The sequence below is a fragment of the Pterocles gutturalis genome, unplaced genomic scaffold (assembly GCF_000699245.1).
Source record: "Pterocles gutturalis isolate BGI_N339 unplaced genomic scaffold, ASM69924v1 scaffold9054, whole genome shotgun sequence".
Lineage (NCBI taxonomy): Eukaryota > Metazoa > Chordata > Aves > Pterocliformes > Pteroclidae > Pterocles > Pterocles gutturalis.
The window spans coordinates 19,483-40,011 of NW_010128151.1; the positions used below are offsets into that span (position 1 = coordinate 19,483).

Consider the following 20,529-nt stretch of genomic DNA (forward strand, 5'->3'; position numbering starts at 1 on the left):
AATATACACTGACAGTTTTATCTCTGATGTGATAGAAGGTCCATTCCTACCTGTCTGCTCAAGCTTTCTTCATGTCTGTCTTAAGCATGCAATATTGGAACCAGCAACAAATCCCCATGGAAAAGTGGGTCACTTTATTTTAAAAAAAATGGTTCCTAGAAGCCCTACATTTGCAAGCATAATTACAGCTCTTTCTTCGTAGCACTTTTCATGCAAACATGCGCTGTCTTCATAAGAATTTCTGATTGTATCATAATTCAAAAGAAATAGGATGTAACTATCCATTAACTTGATTTTTAATTTTTTTGTCTAAGCTACTGACAGCCATGAATTGTAGCTCCAGAGCAACAGCTGATTTATGAGTTTAACTTCTATGCAAATATTAGTGATATTCAAGTCATTGGAGATGCCAAATTTCTTTTCTTGTGTTTCTAGATTTACCAGAGATGCTGGTTAGTATTCAAAAAGGCTTCAAGCAAAGGGCCAAAGAGGCTGGAGAAATTTTCAGATGAACGAGCTGCTTACTTTAGATGTTATCACAAGGTAAGATGTGGTAATATGATTGTTTTTTAAACTTATTTCTATGTACAATCAAGAACAAAATTTGAAGTTGTCATGTGTTAATTGGCATGAAAATTTGAACTTTTTTTTACTGTAAAGGTCCTAAACCCACTTTAGGTCTTTAGTTCAGTAGAGTTAGAATAAGTGTTCTGTTTTCTGCTTTGTAGCAAACATCTTGCTAAGCTAATGGAAAATTAACTTGTTTTTAGAGAAGATGTCCTTTCCTCTCAGCCCCGTAAGATCAGAGCTGAAATACTTTGCCATGACTACTACTCTTCATAATTACAGTAGCGAACTTAGAGGTTCTCATTTCACTAGGATTTTTCGTCTGTGGGAGAAAGTAGACAGCTACAGATATGAAAGGCAACACAATTTTTTTCTTGCAATAGTGATGTGACAAGCTTTGCTAAATTCACTGGTATTAAAAGAGTGAAGTTTTTCCCTCTAATCACTTCTCTGGAGTTATGTGCACATTTCATATTCATCTGAGAATTTACATGTGTAATTCTCCTGGGCGTGAAGATGAAAATAAGAAACCCTTTAATTTATAATCATTGTAGGCAAAAGCTTAATATATTAGAAGATTAGGAATTATGTGTATGAATTCCTAGGAGTTGGCGAGCACAGCTCAGCTTGGGGCTGATCTGCAGTTACTCATGTTGACATACATTTAGGAGGAAATCTTGAGGGAATACTGAATCGGAATTCAGACTTGTCTGTCCACATGCCACTTAATTTGTAACTGGTTGGTCATAAAACCTGTGGCTATTTGTAGTAAGTCATGGCCAGAAATAGTTCATTCACATTTATATTAAGCAAGTTTCAGAAGTAATGAGAAGTGCATTTTTTTCATTTGATTTGTGTGAGGGTTGCACAGTGTGTGTAAGACAATTTCCAGCTTTATGTGAAACCTTACATTAATGTTAGTATGGCTCTGTCAATTGTTGATGTATTTCTTCTATTGCATTAATGCAATATATCAGCAGCACACACTGACTTGAAGTTCACATTAGGTAGTGGATGTGAAATCCATGAGGAATCTAAATGAGGCTGGACTTTCTCTTCTTTCAAGAAGTTCTGAAGGTTAGCACTTATTTGTCACATACGTAGCCTGACAGCAGTTTCCTGCGTCTGGATCTGTAGACCAAAGCACCATAGAAAGTCTCACTAGCTTGGGGGGATTTTCAGTTTTAAGTCAAGCTTAGTCTACAGTTAACAGTTACTTAATGTTAAACTATTGCTTCTTCTATAAATTTAGTTTCTGGATTCCTCTGGTAGCTTATTTGACAGGAATAAACAATGTTGAAACTCCACAATCAGTCACTGGGAATCGACTGTTTACTTTAGTAGCTGAAAGGTTCATGCTTTCTGTTTTTGAAAGCTATACCTCTATGTAATTGAATCTATAATATTACTAGCTATAGACATTAAAGCAAATCCTAGTCTTAGCTGAATTTTTCAGAAATATTGTCATAGCAGTAAGACATCCTGCAGGTATTTGGAGTAGTTTTTTTGTCAGAACTCAGCCAAATCTAGGGGCTATGTCAGGCAGGATGAAGACCGAAGCCCAAATATCTTGTGGGGAAGTGGGCAGAGAAATTTTTACCTTTTGGAGGAGTAAAACAATCTCACGAGAGCACTGGTTCCAGCTGGAGTGAACCAATAGATTATTTCCTAAATCTCCTTTGGTGGGCAAGTGGGGTCCGAGTCTTCAGCTGGACATACCTGAGATGGTCAGTCTGAGTGTCCATGTTCTTTGGGTGTCTCAGAGCTGCTGGTCTAGACTGCTGGCTCCAGTCCCTCTGAGCCCTTCCCCTAAACTTCTGTCTGCTTCAGGTCCCAGGTATGTAGAATGAGATTAGGGAATGCAACGCTGAAGTTTCTTCCAGAAAGTCAGGAGTGCTCTTGTATGACAGAGAGAGATCTCTCTTCCCAGCACCACATCAGCCTGGACGCTGCGGATGAGCTGGTGCAGAGGCTGGATGGCTGGGCAGTGATCTGGCTGCCGTTTGTGGGAGCAACCCTGGGAGTGTGGTCTCCAGCGTTTGTTCTCCGCGTTTATCCTTCCTCTTTGCTGCTCTGTAATGAAGCAGTACTGACCAAGAAGAGCAGTTCAACTGGGGGTGTCCAGGGCAGAGGGTTGTCACTTAAGCAGTGCTGCTGTTTGGTAGTGGGGCTCTGCATCCCCCCATTTTTTCGCAGTGATGATAAATGAGGTTGTCTTCTAGTTCTGGAGTCAACAGCTGTACAAGTTGATGGGTCCTGTTTGTTTTTACTGAACCTTATTGGAAGGAAGCTAATGAATATTAAATAGCATTTGCTGGCTAAAATGTGTTAACTTACAAAGAGCACAGGTGGATAAAAATTAGTTCCTTTTTTTTAAGTAAGCTTTGTAAATGTGTGAGTTTCTAAGGTGGTGAGTGATCCAGCTTCTACCAGTACTAAATATGGGGTGCTGAAAAAGGAGAACACGTCCCTGCTGCTCTGTACCACTCTAGAGTAGAAATGATTCTTATAAGCAGCATAGTTAATTAAAAAAAACCAACAAACAACTTAATGTGACCAAGTCTTCAACTAACGCTACTTGTCACCTGTTTTTAATGTCTAATATTAATGGAACTTTTGTACTGAAGACATCACCCGGAGGCATAGGATAGTTATTGCTGTTGTCTCGTGAGCTTGGTCAGCAAGAGCAGCTGCTGTAGTAACAGCCTGATGGGGTGTGGGGGCTTTTCTGGGACTACTCTAATTCTGTCACTCCTGGACAAAAGGCTGCTTCTTGCTGTCTCTGACAGTAAAGTTAATCCTACAAATGACAGTCCCAGCCAGTCCTGTTAGCCTGTCAAGTGTCACTGTGTCAAATGCTTGTGCTAATGAATCGAAGGGCAAGAGCAGTTCGGTCTGATTGATAGATGATACTGTAAGAGGAAAACCGCACTTACAGATTACTGGTGTTTCAGAAATACGGTCGTTAACGTCCTACCTGGGTTCTGAAGTGATTCTCAAATGCTGCTGAAAGCAGCATCAGCTCTAGAAAACTGAGGAGCCCCTGCTCACCCCATCAATCTCAGGAAAGGTTTAATCAATCATAAAACTGTAAAAGGGTAGAAAAAGAAAAATGATGAATGGAGCTAATTTTTCAATAGCACCTGCCTCCTTCACTGAGGTGTTAAATTGTTTCATTTTGTTGCTTTTTTTTTCTGTGATAATTAAAGTGCAAATATTACTTTGATTTATTAGTGGAAACAGTCTGTCCAGAGCATTTGTTCCGTTGGCACCCTGGTGGTACCAGTCACTGGAGCTGAGATGCTGTGGACTGAGACTGTGCAGCATCTCCTTGGTGCTTTTAGTTGAGGTCTCTTCTTTACCCATTGGAAGTCTGGGTCACAAGCGATGTTTCTGAGGTGGCTTGGTGGTGTTTCTGGCACATTGGGGGGTCCAATTTGAATGCGTGATGTACGTGTCCTCTTCTGCAGCCCTGCACCAGAGGCTGAATCTTAACATCCTTGCCACTCAAAGTTTAAAATGACAACAACAAAAAGGTTTTTTTCTTTATAATACTGACCTTTAAATACTTTCTGATCTTGTTCTATTTTTTTTAAACATGGAAAGGTTAAAGTGTCCTAAAATACATGTCATCTGAGAACAGTCATCTGTAGCTCATGAAGTAAATGGGAAATTTGCATACACAAGGCGAATTGCTCACTTAATTTAGTCCCACAAGGGAGAGAAAATAATTGGGATCCGGGCTACAAAATCCAGACAGAGAGTTGCCTTTCAGGTAGCTGTCTAGTTTTCACTTGGTAAATGTAAATAGTCAACCACAAATTACCATATGCTTTAACAAAATAATATTGGAGGAAGGAAGAAATTCTTATTTCTCCAAATGACTTTTGACTTTAAAATGTGCCAGAAGAATCCTTGATGTTTCAATACAAAACCAACTAATTGCATACTGCTGATGGGAATATACTGTATCCTCAAGGGGATCTAAAGTTTTAATCCGATTGTATTAGTCTTGACTTGAAACAGCAGAAGTAATTTAAACAGTCTTTCTGTCTAGCTGTGGAATAATCCATTTGGAAAATTGAATTGTGTAATTTGTAATTGTTTTCCAGGTTTGCTAATGCAAAACTGTATCGGTAGCAAATTAAATGTTTAAAGTATGACCACTCTGCTACTAACTGATGGTTAAACATTTATTTTAATGAATACCATCACTTACTATGAGGGAAATGTCTAGTTTGAGGCCTTAAAAGAATTAAAGTAACTTGTCAGGATATTTTGGTATCTGCACTACACCATACAGCAAGGCTCACTGTGAGTCTGTGGGGCACGTACATGTCCCCCTTCCCTATGGAAGGGTGTATCTTGTGCATGGCTTGACTGATCCTATGAGTGAAGGAGCAACCTGAGAGTGATGGTAAAAACTGAATCTCTAAATCCACTAGTTGTTCCCAACTTTAATTTCTTCGAATAAACCGGTGCTGGAATACAGCAGGGTTATGGCCAGTGTGTGTGATTCTGTATGTGAGCAAGGGAAAACTAGCAGCTGATGTTTTTTTCCCACTGAAGAAAGGGAGATATAGGCATGGCTGTAGATCTTATTTTTTTTATACATACATTTGTATTTTAAGATACTTTTTTAAAAAAAACTATATAAAATTTTAGTATGCTATGTATACTTAGTAAGTTAGATATGTACAGGCAAATCTTATAAGCAGGACTGGTCTGGAGTTGCAGCAGCATTTTCCATTAAATGTTCCCCTGACATGTCCTGGGAAGTGTTCTACCTGTACTCATCATGGGGGAAATTTTCAGGAAGCCAAGACAGATGCATGAAGTCCTTAATTAAGATGAAAAAAACCCAAATACTTGGAAACCATTAAATGTGCCAGTTGTGTAGGCAATAAATATACTCCCTTGTGTTGTGCTCTGAAAGGCTGCCTATATTTGAGAATTATGTGCTAATTCAAACAACAGGTTGAATGCTAAAGACCATTTTTAGTAAACTGTATGGTTGACATGGTTTTGAAGGGAATGGGAGAGATGGAAGTATTTTTGCCCGAGTGTATCTGGTCAGGGTGAAGCTCTGCTTATGCTGTTGGTTGGGAAATGAATGATTAGTTTTTGTTCCTGGTTCTGAACTCTCTTACCACGCATCTCTGCAAGTATTTTAGTTTTTAATATAATGAAATGTATTTCAATTACATGGACTGTCACCTTAACATAAAGGAGGTTTGAAAGTAAAGGGGAGGGGAGAAGTATGCAAAAGATGGTCTTTAACCCTGAACAAAATATCATTCCTCTTGTGACTCCTCTGGTAATAGTTTTAGGTCAGATATTTGTGGTTTACCCACCTTTTTAGAATTAAGTTTATAAACGTGCATTAATCTCTGACAAATAAAACATGTGTGAATTAGAACTAACTGTGAAAACACTGTTTTGCAAGAGCCTAGCAGGAGGAGAGTTATTTAAAAAATGACAAAAAAAGAAGAAAATCTCAGCCTCAAATATTTGCAGGTGTTTGGTGTCTGCTCCTGACTCCTTTCCAAAAGCGCGGTGGAGGGGATGTTAGCAGCCTGCCACTTCTTCAGTGTGAATTCAGTGCATATGTGCCAGACAATTTGAACCATCTGTTGCATAAGAGTGAGCAACAGGAAGGCAGTTTAGGCACCTGGGATAATGATGACATTTTGAAGCGTCTTGACGGGCGACACAGCAGGTCAAATATCGAGTGATCTTTAGCCAACTGCTCCCTCCGGAGTGCAGGTGCCCTGCTGAGCCCTGGCAGCAGCTCCTTGGCTAAAGCTGGATCTTGCCAGGAGGGGCTGTTAGCACACTGGAGCACTGCTGGACCTCGGAAAGGTGAAGGCAACTTCAGTGGCTCAGTCCCAAAGTGAAGAGAGGTCAGCTGCCTATTGAGTATATTTTTCCCAGACATAGAAATCAGGTGCCACAAGGTTGTGTCCAGGACAGAAGGCATGGACGAGGTGAAGGGCTGAATTCACCTGACTCTTCTGCATGCTAACGGTTGTGCCACTGACTTCAGCAAGAGTCCCAGAGTGACAGATTATGTCCATCTGTTACTCTCCCTATGTCTGTTAGGTCTGATACTGAAGAAGAACTTAGTCTGAAACCAGCTGGGAAGAAACAAGAGTGTGTGCAGTATGTTACTGTAGACTTCTGGGCCTGGCTGAGAGTTCAGGATTGGGGGCTACCTGTCTGTCACACTTCAGAGGGAGATGCTTTGGTGTCAGCTTGTGCAGCTCAACAGAAGCAAACGCCATCAGGAAATCTTCAGATGCGTGTGAAGACTTTCAGACCGTGCTCTGTGAAATGCCATTATTCAAAAGCTCTCAAGCAGTCAACGCAGCATAAAATAACCCAGGAGCTGCCAAATGTTGTAGCTAGCATTTCTCCAAATGCAAATACCCTTTCTTTCCCAGTTCACAGCTAAAATATGACTTACAAAGGATCTGATGATCAGTGACATTAATGACACAGCACTATTGATTTCAGTATTTCTTCAATATATCACCCAAGGGCTGAAATCACCTGCGATTTTATTTGACCAGGCTGTGAGCCAGGGCTCTTGGAGTGTGTTTTTGGTACATGGCTGCTGTCCTTTGCAGTGCAGTCAGTCTACGTTCACGCAGGGCAGAAGGTGGTTCCTGGCAGCACCTGACTTTCCGCACACTCCTGTATTGTGCAGACTTATATCGGGTCCCTATCCTGTCCCTCATCCCTTCTCCCATCATATAGCACCTGGAGGTAGAGGCAAAGTCATGAGGAAAGGGCTTAGGATAGAGCTTTATAAACACATTAAAAAAATAGTCCTCATATAATAATTTGTTCACGTTCACCCCCCTTCTGCACCACTTTTTTCCTTTCTCCCATCCCTGTACACCCACCCTGCAGACCCAGGGAAAAGCCCATCGGTCTGAGCTGCCCTCGTATAACACCCAGATCAGCGGCACACACCTGTGCTCTGTCTTCATCCTCTGCTCTTATGTTGACTTAGGGAGAGTTTTCGTTTAGAGAAAGGAATTAACTGCTGGTTGATACCCCAGAAAAGCAAAACAGACCACTGTGAATACTGCAAAGGCAACAGATAAGAGGTAAATGATGTCTTAGATAATCTGCATTGTCTTCTTCATAACACAGTATGCTTGGAGGGAGTATGGTAATAAAAAGTAAATGTAGGAGAAGGCATATTCAAATGAAAACAAATTTTTCTGTTCAGAATGATGAACTTTGGGATTTCAAGCATGAGCTGATTCTTGTAAAATCTCTATTGGAATATGTTATTCTGCATTAGAGATTACAAAGTAGTACTTCTCTGCAGTGACTAACTGGCTTTTGGGAGGAATTTATGATAAAAAGAAAAAACTTGTTGCTATTCTCAGCTCCAAAACAATCATGCCGTTATATTCTTGCTGCTTTCTGTATTTGATTGTTTCTAAAGGGGAATGCTGTCATGAGATCAAGTCACCCAGCCACCATACTTGTGAACACCTTGAGCTTTGCAGAATTCTCTGTGGTCCACTGAAGTGACTGTAGCATAAATTGGCTGCCCTCGCTTTGGGGGAGGAGAAGTGAAGTTGCTGTGTTGAGCCATAGGGTGAAGGAGGAGCTGCTGTATAACTTTGGTGAAACTTTTCTTGACTGTGAGATCTAAAGAAAGAAAATTCTTGGTTGCAAGACAGAGCTGTGGCTTCTGTCCTATTCTGCGTGCTGGGTAGATCTTGTTGGAATGACCAACTGCTGCTGATGTGAAGCCCTAGACTGGAGGGAGACTGCAGGTGTCTGAGGGATTGGCAGGAGAGAATCTCAGTCCCTGTGGCTGGGTTCAGAGATGGTGCAGTTCTGGAGCTGCAATGGGGACATGACAGATGAGCAACAGTGTGCGGTGCTGGAGGCCTTTGGCTGGGTAGGGTTGAGTTGGAGGTTGGAGTGCTGAGGCTGGAAGATCCATGATGTCTCTAGTAGCAAAGAGATGAGAGGAAATGGGTGATGGATACTCTGTGCTAGGGATGCAGAGAATGCAGGAGCTCATGCAGGGAGACTGGGCGGCAGTTGCAGTTCACAGCCCTAATAATATTAAAACAAGATGAACTTGGAGGGTAAAGTGTGGTCTTAGGGGTGCTGGATGATAATATTAACAGAAGATGAACTTGGGGGGTAAAGTGTGGTCTTAGGGGTGCTGGATGTGGTGGAGATAAGATGTACAGAGTTAGAGTCATAGTAAAAGAAGCAGTGATCAGAAATGTCTTTCCTTTAGTGTAGGCAGACAAAGCAGAGGTTTTAATCTTAGAAACAGTGATCAGAAATGTCTTTCCTTTAGCGTAGGCAGACAAAGCAGAGGTTTTAATCTTGTCCTTCTCATGTTCACAGCAGTTATGAACATCTGCTTCCATCTGGCCCGGAGGTGCATGACTCACTCTGAGCACAGGGTCACTACTGATGCTGTTTGGGTTGTTTGTTTTTTCTTTCCCAACCCTATGCAGTAGCTGTCAGCCTCCCACATGGCCAAGTGTCCTTTGCCTCCTGTGCTGGGACGCAGGGTGTCTCCCTGCCTGCAGCTGGGGCATCACCAGGGTGATGGGGACGTGGGCAGCAGCTGACCTGTTGATACTTCTGAGCCTCCAAACTGCTGAAAGTGCTTTTGGCTCCTCAGCCAGCACGGAGAGACAGTGTGCTGTTCCCTGAATGGTGTAGACCTCTCATATCTCCCTGAGCCCTGTCACAGCATCTGCAGGATTCGTTGCACCAGAGACAATTACTGCGGTGTTCAGCAGTAGGAGTGTGACATGCCTGATTTTGAGAAATGAGCTTTCCATTAGGACAAATCCTAGCTAGCTAAATGATTCATTACCAAAATGTATGGCTATGTTCTGCTTCTGCTAACTTTTGTACTTGTAGGTACAAAACTTCATTAGCACGTTCACTTGCAGAAGATGTAAATGTGCTCAGTATAAATGTCAAGGTAGTTGCTGTCCTGAATGAAAAAGTCTAGTCTTTTTTTCCTCTTGCATTTGAATCCTTTCTTGGCATATGAGAAAAATATAGGAGAGCTGAACCTGGCAGCTGGCAATTTGTGCTTGACCTGTCATGTGTTGAGCACAATGGGAATAGGGTATGGCAGATTTATCATATTTAACAATGAGTTTGTTGGTGTCTTGGGGGCACTGGGGGATGTGCTTCCGTCACAGAGTTTCCTGGAAAAGTAAAAAGTGCTCATACAAAATTAAGCACAATTAGGAAGTCTCAGTTTTGGCATGTCTCAAAATCTTGAACCTGGAGGCTATAAAAATCTGAGTTCTAAATTTGACAGCTGTGCAGAAGGTTTGGTGTTTTCTCCATGGGATGTTTTTTCCATTGTTTCCTTCTGCTGCCCCTAGAGTGAGTTTCTGGACATCAGATCTATTAATTGTTTTTATTTTGGGGAGACGTTGCCCACCAACTGCTCTTTGTTCCTTCCATTCACAGTAAGATTACCTTTTTCAGGGGTCTTGCTTGAAAATGTGATTTTGGCTGTCTGTTCTTCCCTGGTGGAATGGAAGAGGAAATAAAATGACTCCAAGAAGAAAGTGACTTAAGACGAAGGGCCAGAGAGATACAGTGGGTGTGCTGGTCAACCCAAGGTACTCTAGAGGAAGGGTCCCTGTTGCTGGACCCCACAATGCTTGATAACTTTCTGCTTCCTGAATTTTACCTATAGGACAATTGCTGCATTTCTTTGTCTAGACTTGACACCATCTGATATAAGACTATTCCCCAGGACTGATAAGACCACAGTAGTGACGTGGTTAGGTTGCACAGCTTTGGGGACGGTTCTGTTAAATTCTCTCTTTTTCTCTCTCTCCAACCCCCACCATGTAAAAGAATCAGGGAAATGTTTTCTAATAATGAATATTTAAATATGACTTCCTGATTCCCTGTCTGGGTGTTAGCCTTTGCATTAAAAGTAATTTAAATAATGAAGAATTCCTCAGTCCAATTTAGGAGCGTTGCTTATGGTTGTGAGGCTGAAAAGTGGATGTTAGAAATATGAGGCAATATTTCTCAGTATGTACTTACTAAAGCTGTGTACAAGGTAGCAGATACATGTTTGGTTTTTTGGTGTGAAAGCTAATTTTCCAATCAGTTTTTGGCAACCAAGCAAAAAAAAAATCTATGTTTACAAGTCTGTCAATCTTTAAAACTAAAGAGCTATCTAATAACTAAAGCTGTGATTTTTTTTTTTTTTTTAAGTGGACCATTCTAACAAACCATCAATTTTCCATCAAAAAATAACTTAAAGAGCAGCTTTTCACCATTCTTACAGTTTTGTCCTCCACGATGAAAGCTGTACGGGAACTGGACTTGCTCCTCCACATGATTGAATCCTTTAGATTTTTATCTTCACCTCTCTTTGCTTCTGCTACGTCAGGTTGGTCTTTCTCATGTCCTTCACATAAATATTTCTCAAACGGGAGTGAGCTTTCATTCTGCCTGCCTCTTAGCTAAAATCCTGAACAGATGATGTTGCACCGAAGCTCACATACAGACGAGAGAACTGGAGGACGTGGCTGCTCCATCATCCAGGGTCTTCAAGTTGAGTGTCTCAGGTGATCCATGTCAAGGCTGTGTTTCTTTAAGAGCAATCATAGGCATGTTCTTGCGCTCTCTCCTTTTCTCTGGCCTTTGAAACTCGATATAAATTCTTTTTTCTCCTTCTCCAGTCACTAACAGATATGTACCTTTTCAAGCTCCAGACTAAAACTCTGAATTGTGCTTTCTCAGGTCACAGAGCTCAATAATGTGAAGAACATATTACGAATGCCAAAAAGCACCAAGAAGCATGCTGTTGGGATTTACTTTAATGATGACACCTCCAAAACCTTTGCTTGTGAGTCAGGTGGGTAAAATGGCAACGTGCATTAGAAAACATAAGAGCACAAATTGTGAAATTATAGATGTATTATACCTACACACAGATTTTCTGGGCATTTATACAGAACTTGAGGCAGATGAGTGGTGCAAGGTGCTGCAGATGGAGTGTCTTGGAACACGAATTAATGACATTAGCCTTGGAGAGCCCGACTTGCTGGCATCTGGAGTAGAGAGGGAGCAGAGTGGTAGGTACATAAATATTGACCTTTTAAATCTTTAATTGCATTATCTTAAAGTCTTTTGGGCTGTGCCTATGCAGATCAGAAATAAAGTGGTGCAAAATTGTTTTTCCAAGCCCTCCTTCCTGTTTTGTGTGGGGGGGGTTGTTTGGGTTCTGTTTTGTTGTTGTGTTTGTTTTATTTTTTTTTCTTAATTTTACCAGAGATAGTAAGTAAAGTAACCAGTGTTATTTTGGAATAGCACTTTTCTTTATCAGATAAGTTAGTTGCTCTTGGAGATGGGGACTATCTTTTGTTGTGTTTTCTTGTATGATGTCTGTACAACAGTTTTAGTCTGTGACTGAGGCTCTTTGGCAGCATTGTAAAGCAAATAATTAAGAGTAGTAATTGCATGCAAAACCTCAGCCCATGGCTACTTCACTTCCATATACAAATTAGCTAATTACATGCACAAATGCAATTGCAGTATATTTATTCGTGCACACAATTTTATTAATTGTTTGCAAATATCAAAATTATGATGATGCAGTTCTCTGCAGTATCTGAATGCACACAGAAATGTTTGATGCCCTTTGAGTGTGGCATTCTGACTGCTCTAAACATGGAGTTTATTGAGTTCTTGGAAGGAACTGAGTCTTTGTTTTTGAATTAATTGTTCAAAGTGGAAGTAAGATCTTGTATTAGAAATGGAAAATAGGAAATTCCTTTAATGACTTGCACATGTACTGGGCAGGGATTTTAGACTAACCTTTTGTTTTTCTCCCAGAGAGATTCAATGTGTATTTGATGCCATCCCCTAATTTAGATGTGCATGGGGAATGTACCTTGCAGATAACATTTGAGAATATCTGTCTTTGGGACATCCAGAATCCCAGAGTAAAACTCGTCTCTTGGCCATTAAGTGCCCTCCGACGCTATGGGCGGGACCCATCTTGGTTCACCTTTGAAGCCGGGAGGTAGGTGTGTGTCTGCTGTGTTGCATTGCTTTCCCTGGTGGTGCTAGGTGGTGCTCTGGACCACTTCCAAGGGTTGCTGAAGGACATGAGAACTTATCTTAAGACAGAGGCTAGTCTGTATCCTCTGTTTGTTTTGGGTTTTTGTTTGTTTGTTTGTTTGTTTTTAAAAAAAACCAACAAAAAACCCCCAAACAAAATATAAAAACAAATTAAACAAAAGTTCTTAATACCAGGTTGCAACTTGGATGGAAGCAGTTGACAAAGGTGCCTGAGGGTGGAGGTGGGAGAGCTGTGGTGTCCCAGGGGACTGCAGGGTGGAGGGTGACAGCTTTGTGTTGTACTGTACGTTGTTCTTAAATAAAGTTATGTATTAGCCAGAGAATCGGATGGATATCTGGGAAGAAGGGGTGATCATCATTCCAGATGTGATCCTCTGGGCACAAAGTTGGTGTTTTAAGTGATTCTCCACTAGAAGTGGAGTTGGAAATTGAGAGCAGTGAGTTTTCCAAAAGCAAACTAAAATACTGGAGAAGGGACTCCTGTTTTCTATTGATATATTCCTGTTTTCCATCTGTTTGACGGATTTATAAGAAATTAGAACACAGTTCCTTATTTTAGATATGCTGTTCTCTGTTGCTTCCTGCAGCTCAGTCTTTGTGTGGCTGAAGCTGGAGCACTTGTTTATTGAACTAAACTATCAAATCCTTTCTAAGAGAGATACTGATGCATTATTTTAGAGAAACACATTAAAGAACTATAATAGTAAAAAGAGAAGCAGATCATACACTTAGAATATTTGGAAAGAGAAGAGGCATTTAAATGCCCATCCTCCATGTTACTGCAGAATTTAGTCCTCTTGGAGGAAAAGGATACATTTTTATTTAGCTGATCATGCCTTAGCCATAAGACAGTGCAATTGGGATGTTGAGGATACATATTTATTGTTTCAAATGCAAGACAAAACTCTGAAAATCTCATAAAAGACGGTGTTAAAAGCCCAAAAGTGGAAGTTAAATTAATCCTACATGACACAGATTCTAAATAGGCTCTAAATCTTAAAAATCCGTGTCTTGTGCATGACCTCTCCAGAGCTTAAGCACTTACGATAGACCAGTGGTACTTATCCAAGTCCCTGTTTGGCAAGAGTAGTACAAATAGAGGTTGAAATGGTAAGATTGGACCAGGGCTGGTAAGACCCGTACACAAAGGCTTTGTAGATAGCTTTGTTCCATATTTCAGCAACCTTTGTATTCTTACTGCTTGTGTGATAGTGCTTCTAGAGCAGCATGGTAAGGTTTTGCTTGTTCATGGTGATCTGTAAATTTAAATCTCACACTTGGATCCCATCTGCTCTTCCTTTGGCAGGATGTGTGAGACAGGAGAAGGACTATTCATCTTTCAGACCAGAGATGGGGAAGCAATCTATCAGAAGGTTCACTCAGCTGCTTTGGCCATAGCAGAACAACACGAGCGCTTGTTGCAGAGTGTGAAAAACTCCATGGTACGGCTGCTCGTTACGCGGGTTATTTTGCACTGGGCACCAATGAACGATATGTTTCTTCAATGTGATTTGAAGTTTTGATTCACAGACAGTAAGCAGTCTGATTATTGCTCTTAATAAATTCTCTGCTTGATTATAATATTTAGGATAATATATATATATAACTGGGATCGCTTTTCAAGAGCCAAAACAACAGGGAAACTTATAGGCCTTGATTTTTGTGTTTGCAAAGCTATCAGCGTGAATTAATAGAGATGAGCTCCTGTCAGTGTGCATTCTCATTAGGTTCCTTCGATTAATCAGCATCATGAGTTTGTTTGGAAGCATTTCTCATCAATCTATTTGCAAAATCTTGTGGCTCATGCTCAGTTTTCCATTTTCTAATGGATGCCTACACTCCAAGGATGATTTGAAGAGAGTCATATGGTTCAGATTAAACCATGGGGGGAGGACTAGATGTTTGTTGGATCTTTCACTGGGTGTCTGTCTTCCACAAGTGCTTTTTGTGTCTAAAACTCGTTTTATGACACACGACTGGTAGGAAATATAGAAATGTGAGATGCAAAACTAACATACAGATTGAAAAAAGATAGTGTGGGATCTCCAAAGCAGTATGTCTAAGGAAGGCAGTTTTATGGCTCTTGTACCTAATGTGTTTCAGGATCTTATGAAGTTTGTGGTTTTTTTTTTTTTTTTTCCTCATGAAGCATGTAGAGTAAAAAGGAATGTTCTGTTTATCCCATATCACAACTGGTCTCTACACTCCAGGGCTCACAGAGTGACCCTGGTAGCAAAATTAGTATCCTGAAGATACAAGCTTTCTGTGTCTGTGAGGATGAAGTACTGACTTGGAGCCTTTCTTCTGGCAGCCTCTGCCCTGTGTCCGCATGCTTTTCCCAGCACTTCCAGTTTCGCTAGGAAAAGCTTGGCGCTTTGCTTGCTCTCTTTCAAAAACACTAGAATGAGCAGGTGAACTCTGCAGCCAGCAGCACTGATATTTTTCCCTTTTCCAGTAAATTTTCTAACATAATCTTTGCTGGTTTTGACTTTTGTTTTAAACCAAGAACCTTTTAGTTCTAGTTAATGAAATGAGTTCTTGTTCAAAAATATCCCAAATTATCTAAGTTGAGACAGGTGGGTAGATGGTACAAGTACTCAACAGTGACTAAATTAAGTAGGTTAAAATTAACCTAGGCTAAATCACCATATCTAGCTAGCATTTGTAGCCCAACAGGATCAGAAGCGATTGAGTAACGTGTTGAGAGCACAACAGAGATAAGTTCAGTAACAGTAGTGAATAGGCTTACAGGCAATTTCATGTTTGGGGGTCTTACCTTTATGTAATAGCATCTTTAATAAATTACGTCTGATGTTGTGCTGTAAAATTTCCGTCTTACAAATGCCAGCAGACTCAACAGATGCACAGTTGCTATAGATTTCAGTAGAGAGCAGTTGCACAACTTCTAAAAGCATTTTCATGAACACTGTGTCCAACCACAACCCCTAAAGTTCAGATTGATTGATTTCCCCTGTATTTTAATTCTGCTTTTGAATGCTTCAACAAGGAGTTCATTTTAGATGCTTGCACTTCGTGCTCGGCTGTCTGTATTGTCTCCGTCTCCCTGTGTGAATTTTTGTATTAGTGAAGCTTGAGCCATTATTTACAGAAAGGGTAAATAAAAACAGAAAGTAGGAGATAACTGAGGGTGGGAAATTAAGCCTGCACTGAATGTCTTCTGTTTGCTCCTGTAACCTGCCCAGTGCCGCGTCAGCGACGTGATTATCCGAGACTGAGGTGATGCTGGTATTGAGCTACCTCAGGGCTTCTGCAGCCTGCGCAAAAAAAAGGAGTTGAATGTCCCATGCTGATAGAGCGACATAAAGCTGCCAAGTACTGCTGAGAATGTGGGCTATAGCATGTCTGTCACCTCCCTAGCAGTCACTCTTTATATCGCAGTGTGTTGGTTCAGATTGTGGCTGTAACTGGCTCTGGCTCTTGAAATGCGTGTGAAAAACGATGCGGTGATGGTTCCTCAGCTGGGAACCTCACCCTGACACTTTCTGTTAATGTGCTGCTGCTGTCTGGCGAGGTCTGAGCATACACTGACCAGAGTCTGTGACGTTTCTATAAGTGGGTTTGATTTATTTTCCTTTCCAATGAGTTCAAAGATATTTCCCTTTTCTCTTTTAAAGGGAAGGGAGAGTTGGTTTTGCTTAGTGATGCATGAAGCCACACTGGTCACTTGATAACTCGTCTCATCCAGCTGTTTTCCTTTCGCTTTTGCATTGCCAGACAATGGAAAGAAAACAGCTATTCCAGTTACATTTTCATGAGTATTTGGTTGCCATGAAAACTGACGGGAGTAGTGCTGTGACTTGACTGCTGTCATTTATGCCTGCTCCCTGTTCAGCTTGCTTTAAAAAAAGATGTTACAGCATGACATCTCACTAAAGTAATAAGTGAACTTCCCAGTTTTGGCAGTGAAAGCTCAGTGCTTCACAGAGAGAGATTATCAGCCAGTTTACCAGCCGCCTTCACTGGCTCTTCTTCCCCTCTCAGCAATTCCAGAGTGCGAATCCATCTGACGTGCGAATGCATCTGTCCAGGATGGAGCCCACTATTGTTTCTGGCCATTTCCACCGAGATTCATAATTAAGAGTGGAAATGATGCTCACTAACTTTTGAAATAAGAGAAGAATGTTGAGTATGAGTGTAAGATGGATAGTAGTCAAAATGGCAACAATACGTTAGTGCCCTCTGATTTCTGAAGTGGTTTTTATTAGTTTACCATTCTGTAGTTTTACTGTAATGAATTTAACAAATGTTTCTTCAGCAATTATCATTCTAAATTGGTTTTGACTGATTACATGAATTTGCTCCACTGGGAAGAAAATTCAGTTAAAATCACAGTGAGTGCAATCTTCTCCAACTGGGGATCCTAAGATGAAGGTTTACTTAGTACAAATTGTTCTGAAAAATCTTTGAAAATTTCATTGTCCAGCCTGAGAAAACCAACCAAACATAACAAATCTTGAATCATCTTTTTTTTCTTTCCTTTTGGAGCCATGTTCACAGCTAGCTTGAAACAATGTTAGTGTGTAGGGTTTTTTGGGTGGAGTTTTTGGTTTGTTTTTCGGTTGTTTGGTTTGGGTTGTGGTTTTTGTTTCTTTTTTTGGTGTTGGATTTTTCGGGGTGGGTGGCTTGTATTTTGTTTTTCTTTTTAAGCAAACAGTGGTTTTGCTTCTACTGCAAGTTTTGCTGTTTGTTAAGGTGGGATCCAAGAAAGAAAATACCTGATCTTTCCTCCCTGGGTCCTCAGGACTTCTGGGAACCAGCTGTAGTCTAGCTCTGTACACCTCTCATCCAGGTGACAAGAGGTGGCACAGCAGCTCCCCAGCTGCTCTCAGTGCTACTTCTCCATCCCTGTCCTCTGCAGATCTCTCGTAGCCACTGGAGCTGCAGGATGGCTTAGTGTTGCCCCCCACCACTTCACATCTTTGCTGATTCTTTGGTTTAGGCGTGACTTAACATAACTTGATCCCTGCCCCGTGTGCAGGGAGCTGTTTGAGCTGCTCTGGGGATCCCGATCTCCTTTCAGGTTTCAGCATTCTCCTTCTCCCTTGGGCAGAAGAGGGGGAGAGGCTGCGGATTAGGTGCCCTCCAGTTAACAAATCATTTGTTGTATTAATGATATGTGGAGCTGCGTGTCCTGCCCGGCGCTCTGCTCGCAGCCTTTGCCCACGCGTGTTCCAGCATTTCAATTCCGACTGTTTTTGACCTGCTTACAGTGCCAGGTGCTCCTGCAGCATGAAGCCAGGTCATTATCAAGTTATTCCCACTCTTCCTGCTTCTACAGAGATACCGCAGGTTAATTGTGAGAATGAAATCAATCATCATTAAAGCTGCCTTTGCTCGCAGTCCGAGGTGTTTTGATGAAACGCTGTATATTCAGGACATAACATACCAATTCTTATCTCCAGCTGTGGGGGTTTTAATTTTTTTCCCTGCTGATGGAGTTCAGGAGGGTCACCCCTTCTGGACCTTTTCTGTATCTTTCTCTAATCTTTCTCTGTGTCTCTTTTATTCTCTGAAGATAGCCTATTGATTTTTTGCACTATTCCTAACAGCCAAACTGTTGCTCAAACTGCCTTAGCTCGCTGTACAACTCCCCAGTAAACAGAACTGCCAGAAAAAGTATCTCCAGCCAGGAAATGCCATCCTCACAACACTCCGCTGATTTTTATTCCCAGCAAAAGCTCCATCATTGTTTGTTTCCATGGTGCTGAGATGTGTGTGGTGACACTGCAAAGGGTGTTTGGGGCTTTAGTGCAGGAGCTGTAATAAATACGCTGCACGATGTGGGTGGAACTCGCGTGGTGCGGTGATTCACATCCAGCTGACGTGGAGGTGGGTGTTTTAAGAGCAGGAGTTAATCTGGGTTTGGTTTTGTTTTACCTTCACATCCCAGGCACAGTGTCCACCATGCAGAGAGGAAGTTGAAGGTAGATGGAACCTCTGAATAACTTGGAAACGGGTCTCTCTGAATACAGCCAGCCCTCGCCTGTTCTCTGTGCTTGCTTTGCCTGTTTGGTTTTGCTCCACAAATATGCCTTGTAAAAGGTTCTTTCACCTTAGGTTTTGTGAAACTAGAATGTAAAAGCCTACTTTTCTTTAAAAAGCTATCTTTACAAGTTAGAAAAGTCAAGCGCAGTATGTTTGGGCTGATGTTTTCCCAAGCTTTGGGAGGAGAATTTTGGCTGTACTGTGAAGCTTATGATAAAATCTAGTTGTTTTTATCAGCTTGCACACACATCACACTCATGGAAAAATGCCTTAAAGGAGTCAGTTCTTACATATTCTTGTGTTGAGTATAACATAACTAGCCGGGGCAGTGGTTATGTAAGAAAATGTATCTGAAGGCCCTGTATGGAGGGGGAAGTGTGAGATGGGGCTTCCAGCAGCACGCCGCATCCCACGTGCTCTCCTCAGGCACACCTGGGCGTGCTGTTTGTTCCAGGAATGTAGCTGAAGGATGCAGCTACCTCCTGTGTGGAACTCCTGCGCCATCCAGCTGGCACGTTCCTCAGCTATAGGAGGTGTGGGAGATGAATAGAAAATGCTTCAAAACTAACAAGAACAACTTGTCCTCACCCATGTGAAACCTCTCCAGTCGGGTTCTTGATGTGCCGAGGCTGTATGTAGCTTTGGGAAGTTGCTTGCATAGCTGGGAAGACCCTCGGATGGCTTTGCTGCTGAAGGGGGAGCAGACCTTCACTTTCCTGTCTTCCACTGATTCCTGGTTTTGGTTTCATCTGTTAAATCTCCCCTCAGGGGAGCAGTGCTAGCGCAGGACCAGGGGAGCAGCAAGGTGAGCTGGTGCGGGCTCCTGACCTGAGCCGTGTGTGCCCGGGGACACTGATCCCTGAGTCTGTTGCCCCACAGGGGAGGGAGAGGCTGTGCTGCAATGTCATTAGAAGTCCTTGCAGCCAGTGGTCTTGGTGTTCTTGGAGGATTCGCAATAAACATGTCTGTCTCTTTCACATGGGTTTCCTGCCTTGCAGCTGCAGATGAAGATGAGCGAGCGAGCCGTGTCCCTCAGCGCCATGGTGCCCCTGCCCCGCAGTGCCTACTGGCAGCACATCACGCGGCAGCACAGCACGGGCCAGCTCTACCGTCTGCAAGGTGAGGGGCTGGGGTGGGGAAGGTCAATGCACAAATCCGATAGCGACATTGTTGAAGCGTTTCAGTATCTCTCCGTCTCACTGGAAGGTGATGTTTGGTCAAAGCCAGTTGGCGCTGCTGTCTGGTTGATGATGAGAAGGGCACATCCCACTTTAAGATGGACAGCTTGGCAGAGGGGTTGTCGTCAGGAGGTCCTCTTCTTCGCATTGGAAGAAGGATCCTTGGTTTGACAAGTTTTTTGACCATTCTTAAGTAAACAAGGAGAAGCTGCTGTCACAGCATGACCACTTGCCAAGGTTGCCCAATCCTTCCTGCTACCAAACTCTTAATGGCACCTGGGTTTTTTTGCCAAGCTTATAACCGTTTGGCTCCCCACTCCTTTGGATGTCTGCCTCATGCTAAGAATAATGCAGTCGTCATTACTTATTTTGTGTACTTGCTAACATCCAACTAAAACAACTGCATCCTTGAGAACAGCTGAATTAGGGAAAATAAAAGGAAACGGCCACGGTAAGTAGCTCTAGAAAAATGTTGCTTGAACAGCTGCAATGCTGCCACTGTGCATTGCAGTGAGGCCAGAAGATGGGCAGATATCTTCTCCAGATCCCCTCCTTGCTGTCACCCAAGGGGCAGCACAGCTCAGATCCCTCCTGCTTGGAACCCCCCAGGCTGCAGGGAGGGAGGAATTGCAAACCCCCCCCAGGCTGCAGA

At 42.1% G+C, this 20,529-nt stretch overlaps 1 protein-coding gene across 1 annotated transcript in view; it reads left to right on the top strand.

Moving 5' to 3' along the window:
• Positions 1-435: 435 nt before the first annotated feature.
• Positions 436-20,529, top strand: part of DOK5 (docking protein 5) — a gene marked incomplete at its 5' end in the record, with an annotated part of 22,361 nt that continues 2,267 nt past the window's right edge. The window contains 6 exons of the mRNA XM_010079510.1: positions 436-543; positions 11,350-11,464; positions 11,565-11,684; positions 12,445-12,634; positions 14,000-14,135; positions 19,698-19,818. Of these exons, the coding sequence (XP_010077812.1) occupies positions 436-543; positions 11,350-11,464; positions 11,565-11,684; positions 12,445-12,634; positions 14,000-14,135; positions 19,698-19,818 (790 nt within the window). The remainder of the gene's footprint in view (positions 544-11,349; positions 11,465-11,564; positions 11,685-12,444; positions 12,635-13,999; positions 14,136-19,697; positions 19,819-20,529) is intronic.